Source organism: Monopterus albus, unplaced genomic scaffold (genome assembly GCF_001952655.1).
Source record: "Monopterus albus unplaced genomic scaffold, M_albus_1.0 scaffold102.1, whole genome shotgun sequence".
Lineage (NCBI taxonomy): Eukaryota > Metazoa > Chordata > Actinopteri > Synbranchiformes > Synbranchidae > Monopterus > Monopterus albus.
The window spans coordinates 720,465-728,559 of record NW_018127982.1 but is presented as its reverse complement, the minus strand read 5'-3'; the positions used below and the strand labels follow the sequence as shown (position 1 = coordinate 728,559).

General features: G+C 39.2%; 1 protein-coding gene across 1 annotated transcript in view; it reads right to left on the bottom strand.

Moving 5' to 3' along the window:
* Positions 1-2,368: 2,368 nt before the first annotated feature.
* Positions 2,369-8,095, bottom strand: part of LOC109965635 (matrix metalloproteinase-17-like) — a 164,999-nt gene continuing 159,272 nt past the window's right edge. Inside the window, exon 13 of the mRNA XM_020609821.1 lies at positions 2,369-3,395. Within this exon, the coding sequence (XP_020465477.1) occupies positions 3,070-3,395 (326 nt within the window). The 3' untranslated portion in view covers positions 2,369-3,069. The remainder of the gene's footprint in view (positions 3,396-8,095) is intronic.

Genomic DNA, 8,095 nt, shown 5'->3' with positions numbered 1-8,095 from the left:
GAACCCTCCGGTTGGGAGACGACTGCTCTACCCACCGCACCACTGTCGCCTCCCACTAAGAACATCACTAAGAAAAAAAACAAACTTGGTTAAACAGCTTGATAATAACCTGTCTGATCATCAGAATGTTTGTGTTTCCCACCTCATGCAATCTTAATGTGGGTCTTTCATCCTGTACCCAAATCTGAACAGTTATTCTGGTGAGTTTTTATCATAACTGATAGAAATGATGCCCAAAACTATTAAAATAAGACCCACGTTTTAATAGACAGAACTGCCCTTTAACAGATGTTATGAACAGTTAATGCATATGGAAAATGTGGATAACTGCTCCATTATTTCCCTTATCTTTGCCACAGTCTCTCTGTAAATGACATTTTATTTTTTCTGTCTCACACATCTGTCTTTGTCTGCGTTTATTGGGTTGCTTTGTTTTCTGGCTGTGGTTTACTCAGTTTTTAATTTGTCTATACCGTACTTTCTATATTTGTCTATTGCAGTAATCTGCCATTTGGTTGTCCATTTGTTTTTCCTTTGACTGTACATGCACATCCTGTAAAACATCCCACTGCATTTCTTCAACTTTGCAAGCAGTTCCTCCAGTCTTGAATATTTCAGTAACAGGGTGATTGATTGGTTCTGCCTGGGCCATTTGTAGAGTCAAGCAGTGAGAGTGCCATGTGTCATTTATAGAAGCTCCATGGGTGATAGCACTGTTTGGGCGTTTTCAGTGACTTTTAAAATCATAACCTTCTGCTTTCAATAAACCTCCAATATTGCTAAATCGAACACATCTAATTGGTCTGGTAATGATAGCTTCCAAACACATAGCTACACAGTGACCCAGCTCTGCTGCATTAGCCAGTGGGTGCAGGTGCTCTCCTGATGGCTGCTGAGCCACAACAGTTAATTAATACCACTCGAGTGTGTCAACAGAAGGGAAGGAAAAACTGCAGCAGTTGGCAGAAATAAGGATTGAGTGACTTTTTAAACTTCATTTTAGTTTTGGTGGAGGCTCATCCGCAGCCTTTGGGTAGAATAAATTAAAAGAACACCAACACCTTCATAAACATGCCCATATTTGTGCTTGTGCATGGTTGTGACATCACTTATATGAGTGTGTATTATAAATGTGACTAAAGTGTCAGTTTGTCATTTTGTGTTTACTTGTGTGAGTCTACTCGGCAGGCCTGACAACCTGTTAACTTAGATCTCTGAATTAGAAATGTCTGAGCTGGTGAATATTTTTAGATTAGTTGACATTACTTCTCTGATTCTCTTTCCTTAAAAAACATATGCATGCTGTATAATCCCCTGCCAGCAAACCTGTTCATAAAGCCACTCGGAGTGTGAGTGTGTGATTGACATGATGTGGTTTGCATTCCTGAAGAACAGCAGTGACCATTACGAAAGCAAACACACTTAAGAACATAAGCATGATGGAGAGCGGCTCCCAGTTGGTGTCTGCAAGCTGTCATGGTACCTTCATCTGTCTTCAAGTCTGCGCTCGCTTTCAGTGACACTAAATAATTACACACTCGCCCACACAGCCGCAAGACTCAAAATAATCAGTCTCAATAAAAATTAATCTGATCACATGCTGATAAAGTCAATCAGATTTTTTTTTTAATTTTCTACAAAAATATTTTACAAAAGAAAACAGTTTAAAATACACACAATCCACTTGGTTATGCAATAACTGCAGAATTCAAATATATCAGTCTATAGGTAAATATATCTTTACAGCAAGAATAACTCCAAGGGCTATGTTGTGACTTTTGTCATCAAACATTTTGTCCGACTGTCACAAAAAGGCTCTATGAACTCTATAACCTCATCAAAGCAATAAACAGGGATATCATTTCTTCTGAATATGATACAAAAGATACAATTTAACCAAGAGCTGGGAATAAAATGAAAATGATGAACCTAGTATGGAAACAGCAGTTTTTGGAGCTAATTTAAGGGATTTGGGTAAGGAAACTGGTTCTGACGGAGTCCATCCACCCACCCACTAAGGTCCAGCTCTCACAGTAAGACGTTTTCACACTGTCTGCAAGAGTAGGAGCCCAGACATTCATGCTTATCACAAGCACTTACGTCAAGTTAGTTCAGGCCGTTGACTAAATGTGGATTGGTGGGGGGGTTCTGGGATTTGTTAAAAGGTCAGTTCCACAACAAAACATTTTCTCATTTACCTCAGGAGGTATTTGCTGAAATGCAGATAGTTCTGGGTCTATTTCCCTGATTTTGAGAAGTTCAGTACTATAGAAGTGAATGGAAATTGTGGCCATAGTAAACCGAAATAACCTTAGAAAAAATCAACTGGACTCGGATTTCTAGATCGATCTAGAAATCCGAGTCCAGTTGATTTTTTCTAAGGTTATTTCGGTTTACTATGGCCTGGATGACTGAGAATCTGCACAGACAAATGGAAATTGTGGTGTGTGCAGCATTGAAAAATGATCTTGAGCCATCCTGACATTATTTTTGCAAACACATGCTGAAAGTTTCTAAAGTTATTTTTCAGTGTGTTGTGGGGTGGAGGCAGAAACTACCACGTAAAAATCTGCATGGGTAGATAGAGTTAAGTGTGGAAAATTCTAACACATTTTGAGCTAATTTTGTTGAACTGACCCTGTAATAAAACATCTGCTCTAATTTCATAAAATTGGCAACAGGGTGTGCATGTCATTCACCTTTGCACCTGCCTACATCCCAGGATGCCTTTTACCTGTCTGTATGTAATGTATGCTAATGTGGAGACATAATCGCTCTTACTCTTGAAATACATTACTACTGAATAACCTTTTTCAAAGTGGAGGCAGTTTGACTATTCAATAAAAAAGCATTGTGACTGGGCTGATGCCTATAATGATGACTACTTTAGTTGCCAGAGTCCACCAAATGAATTGTAAAATAAATAACAGCAAAAGTAGAGCAAAAAGATACCAAATTATATAAGAACAAAAATATTCCAGTTGTTGGATTGGCTGTGTGTCCACTGGCCTTCCACTAATGAGTCTCTCTTTTGCACCCAGTTTAAAAACATTGCCCTTTGCTTTGGCATCATGACAGTTCAGTGCAGAGGGCCAGAGACAGCATCCAGAGAGGTGGCAACAGCCAGATGGGAGACGGGGCAGGGCGAGCACCTAAAGGCGAGGCAGTGTCAGAGGTACAGGAGCACACCTCGTACCCATTCTCTGCGTGGGCTGGGCGATGGTGCACATTGATTCTTGTCTCCGTGCTTTTGGGCTCAGTGTCTGGAGAGTCCGACTGCATCTCAGTGCACAGTAGCCAGTCTTTAGCGATGAGGCGGGGGTATCCTGCCTCCACCTCCATGTCACTGCCTGGCACTCGCCAGTACTCCTTCCCCTTGAAGAAATAGGATGAGCCTGCAGGGAGACAGGGCACAGAGTATTAATATGTGTATATACAACATAGAGTAAAATACAATACAAGAATGTAGACTTTACTATTCACACAATGTGCAGAATTGTCATTGGTCCTGCTGGAAAACACAACAAGCACAGAACATATAAAGCAGAGCAAGCACTCTTAATTTCATGAATCAGTGATCCATGGTGCAAAGTGTTTATGTTTAATACTTTCACAGTGTTATTACATTACCCTACATTACATCTGTTTGAGATACACTGGCAACAATTTGAAACAAGGTGGAATTAGAAAAGACACATATCAGTGGGTGGTTAAAGGTACGGCCATTATGGAAAAATCATTTCTGTGTTGTTTCCTATAAAGGCTGTATTAATACCTAGGTATCATCAAGTGATACTCTGCTTACTGGAAATGGATGCTCAGAATCTCAAAAAATACTATGTCACAGACTCAAATCTCCACTTTGCACAATGTGCTCACATAAATATAGAGCCCAGAGAAGACTAGTCTTATAAAACTAATACCAAGAACCTGTTAAGCAGTCGGCCTACCGGCTGTTTGGTTGGCAGCCTCACTTCTCTTCATCCAAAAATAACAGATACGATATTAACAAGATATTACTGTTTTGCTTCTTGGTAGGTGTTGAGCGACTGCGACGCTGAAATCTGAAGTGGCAGATGTAACCTGGATACACTTGGATGTTGTCCATAAAAAGTGAGATGTAGCCATTAACTTTACTAGTGAAAGATGCAACATTGAGTGCCCACAGAGAGAGAGTGAACAAGTGAACATCAGCGGGAGCACAAACAGTGTTTAAATTAGACTTTTCCAACAGAAGGTAAATTTTGTTTTTCTCATTGGAGGAATTTAATTGAAGCATTTATTACAAAATTAAAACAACAAAAATGAATGCTTGTGATGAAAATACCACTTTGAACAAGAGCACTCAGAGGGCGCATGTACCTCCGCCAAGGCACAGCATTTGCTCACGCAAATGGGTCCCTTCTGAAAAATGAGATCCAGAACAACATAAAATATGTCTTATAATCCTTGAGCCGGATCAGATCCGGATAATCTTTTAGGTCATACCCTGCATCTTTACTTGAACATTCCAAGGTTCTATCTTCATTATAGACCAAGTTCTGGCAGAAAATGTGCATTGAATGTGGTTTTCAATGTTAAATTTGCTCTGGTGATAGACATTGCCATCCTACACATGTGTGTAAAATTCCAAACAAAAATGATTTAGATAACTTTTGACAGAGTTATGAATGTCTCTCTTAAGATTCTGCCCCATGTTAAAAGTGATTTTTTTGTAACCTTGACCTTTGACGGAACTAAAGACATAACCTCTTTGGTGAAGGTAAGAAAGCCTTCAAAATGCATTGTGCCAGTATGAAAAGTAGGTTTAGTGTTTATCAGAGGTGCTCACCATTAAGTCTGGAGTAAATATTCTTTGTAGTTTAATGCTTGTCACACAAAATCTATACAGAATAACAGATCTCTCTTTTGCCATGTTGAACACATGAACAGCCCTTGCATTAATCCAAGTGTTGGAGGAAATATAACAATGAGATGAGAGAAAATTTGAAAGATTACATATACAGTTTACTACGGTTTACTTCTCAGTCCTGGAGTACACCTGTAGCCTGACAAGAATATTTACCAGAAGTGTTTGTGCAGTGATTTGGAAGCAATGCCTGCATGGCTCTTTAAGATATGCCTTGGAGTTCAAGCTTTTTGCTATACAGAGGCAGCTCTTTGCTCCACATTTCTTTATCCGTGCTTTGATAATAAATGCCAGACATATAGCAGACATAATCTCCTCTAAATAAGGTGTGTACTTTTAGGTAACTCAGCCTCGGAGGAAACAATACGCTGCATTTACTCTGGCCTTTATTTTTAAGTGTTCAAACCACAGGAACTCATAAGACCTTCAAGGGCAGGCACATTTTTACTACACAAACCAGTTTCTATTGATGACTGTTGCTCCTAAAATGTTTTTTATGCCTTGGCACTGGCGACATCTGAGGCTGGAGACATTATGTTTTTGGGTTGGCCTGTCTGTACATCCGTACAATTCTTGTGAACGTGATATGTCAGGAACGCCTTTAAGGGAATTTCTTCAGATTTGTTGTAAACCTCCGCTTGGACTCAAGAACGAACTGATTAGAATTTGGTGGTCAAAGATCAAACGTCAAGGTCAGTGTCATCTCACATCTATCCCGTTCCCATGAATTTGACTGGTTGGCAGAGGCACAGAACCGCAAAGTGGCAAGTCTAGTTCAGTTGTTGCTTTTATGATGTTCACAGTGGATAGGTAGACCAGTTAAAATGGATAAAGTGTTCAATGTAAGGTGAAATGGAAGTGGTGCTGGTCTAGGTCATTTTCCTGAGGGGGTGAAGGTTTAGAGCACCTAGTACAGTCTACCTCCTGTCTATTTTTGTTTCCTCAGGATGTATTGGAGTTGGGCTGCAGCTCGTTGCAATAAAAGGCTTTATAGTGTGCATACACACACACATTACTTCTGAGGACCACGATACATTTCTCGCAGCCCAAGTTCCAACCCTTGAACAGTTCTCTGAAGTGAAGCCTCACCATAATGTCCTCACTTTCTAGTAATATCCTCTCTCTAAGTCTAAAACTCAAATTGATCCTCACAAAGATAGAAGTGCAGGAGTACACATGCTCACAAAGTAACTGTCCTTATTCATTTATCACTATTATTGGAAGATCAAGCCTGTAGGGCTGAATGCTGCTTTGTTTTCTTAAAATTCTTCTTTTGTTTCTTCAGAGACTAAAAGTCCTAGAACTGTCAAAGCTTATGAATAAATTTCAAATCTCGCCCACTACTTGCTAATAACTTCTTCTTCAGATCATTTGACTGAAGATAAATCACTGTCCATGCTGAACAAATTAAGTGGATGTTGAGGACAAGTTCTCATTTTTTTTCACTATGGACTTCACAGTAATTTTGTCTGAGAAGAATGTATGTACTGTTTGATCATTCCTAGAGCCAAAACATGAGGCTTGTTGTTAGGGTGAAAGGATTTTACTTCATGGTGTCATCTGGCCTTGATGGACTTCTCTGTTAATTCAATATTTAAACACTCAAATTAAAAGAGGTGCCTGGTGTTAATGTATTTTCTTTTCCATGACAGCACCTAAACCAATAATACATTACTCCATCTGTGTCCCTACACTGTCTGTGGCTTTCTGCTCCAAGCCCATTCATTCTTACTAAAGACATACATTTAAAAAAAACTGTTACAAATATATAGTTTAATTGTAAAAAAAATGACATTATCCTGCATAAGATAAGCTGAGAAACTTGGGAATTAATTTCTTTTTTTTTTTTTTTTCCCCCTCGATGATGTCAAAGCCATCCAGTTCCAGGTACAACAAAGCATGAACAAACTATTTCCATGTATGGCAGACTCATGAACTCCAGTGCTGCCTTTAGCTGTTACTGTGATCTTCTTTTTAAAATTTTTAACTCAATGAGAATTTTGCATTGTGCCTTTGGAATCATCTCAGCTCAGCGCCCACTTCTACGGATAGCAGTTTGAGAAGTAAGTTGTTTCCATGCATAGACAATTTGTCTAACTGTGGACTCATGATTATTTAAACTTTACTTTAACCCTTTCATCCTTTCATTCTGAGATCTCTGTTTTGTGGTTCATATTATGCTTCTTGGAAGCAGCAAACAGCTTTTTTTATGTTAAAGTAGCTCTAACTCTGACCTCTAATCTTTTATAATTGATTGGACTCCAGGTTTGCGAACTTTTGACTCCAGGTAGGTTTTGCTGATGTCATTAGCCAAAGGGTTCATATACATTTTCCAACCAACACTGTGAATGTTTGAATGATTATATTCAGTATAGACAAGAACAATATGCATGTTTTTAGTTAAAACAAATGTGCTCATCATTGTAACTCAGAACAACATCTGACTGTATGTTAAGACATTTTTACTTAAATGCAGGCCATTCTTGCTTCTGAATCTGAACTTTCTCTGCAGGTTAAAGATAGTATTCATTCTTGATAAATTTCTCTTTTGTCTCATTTGACCTTTTTCTTGAAATGACAAAGAGGCTAAACTATTCCTGGGTACCATATTTATGTCTGCGTCTATGATTATTATCATCATTACAGCTACATTAAGACCTTTTATGCTCCTTTTTTCCTCCACAGCAACCATTCTCCATGGTTTTACTGTCTTTCCCATTCTCTCTCTGTCTCCTGAGTCAAGCCATCTATCTTTCTAAAATCTCTTTTTTCTCTTATGTTGTCTTTACTGTCCTCATCCTCAGGTGTACCCATATCTCCTCTAATCTATGCCCCCCCCCCTCTTCCACACCTCCCTCACAGTCTGTTCTATTTTCATAACTAGTCGTCACCCTTTTCTCTCTCCCTGTTTGTTTCGGTCTCTTTTCTCCCTTTAATCATCCTGAGCTGGTGAAACAAATGGAGAATAAGCTTTGATGTGACTCCAGTCCCAGGTCCCATGATCTTTCTATATGTGCTCTTGTGCATGTATGCCTATAAGTTTACCCTTTCAGGCTGTGCGGTGATAAAGTCAGGGGAAGAAGTAGAGTTAGGACTCTGTGCCTGGGCCCTTCACACACACACACACACACACACACACACACACACACTGGATTGGAGCAAGCCCTCAGAATATATGCGCTCAGA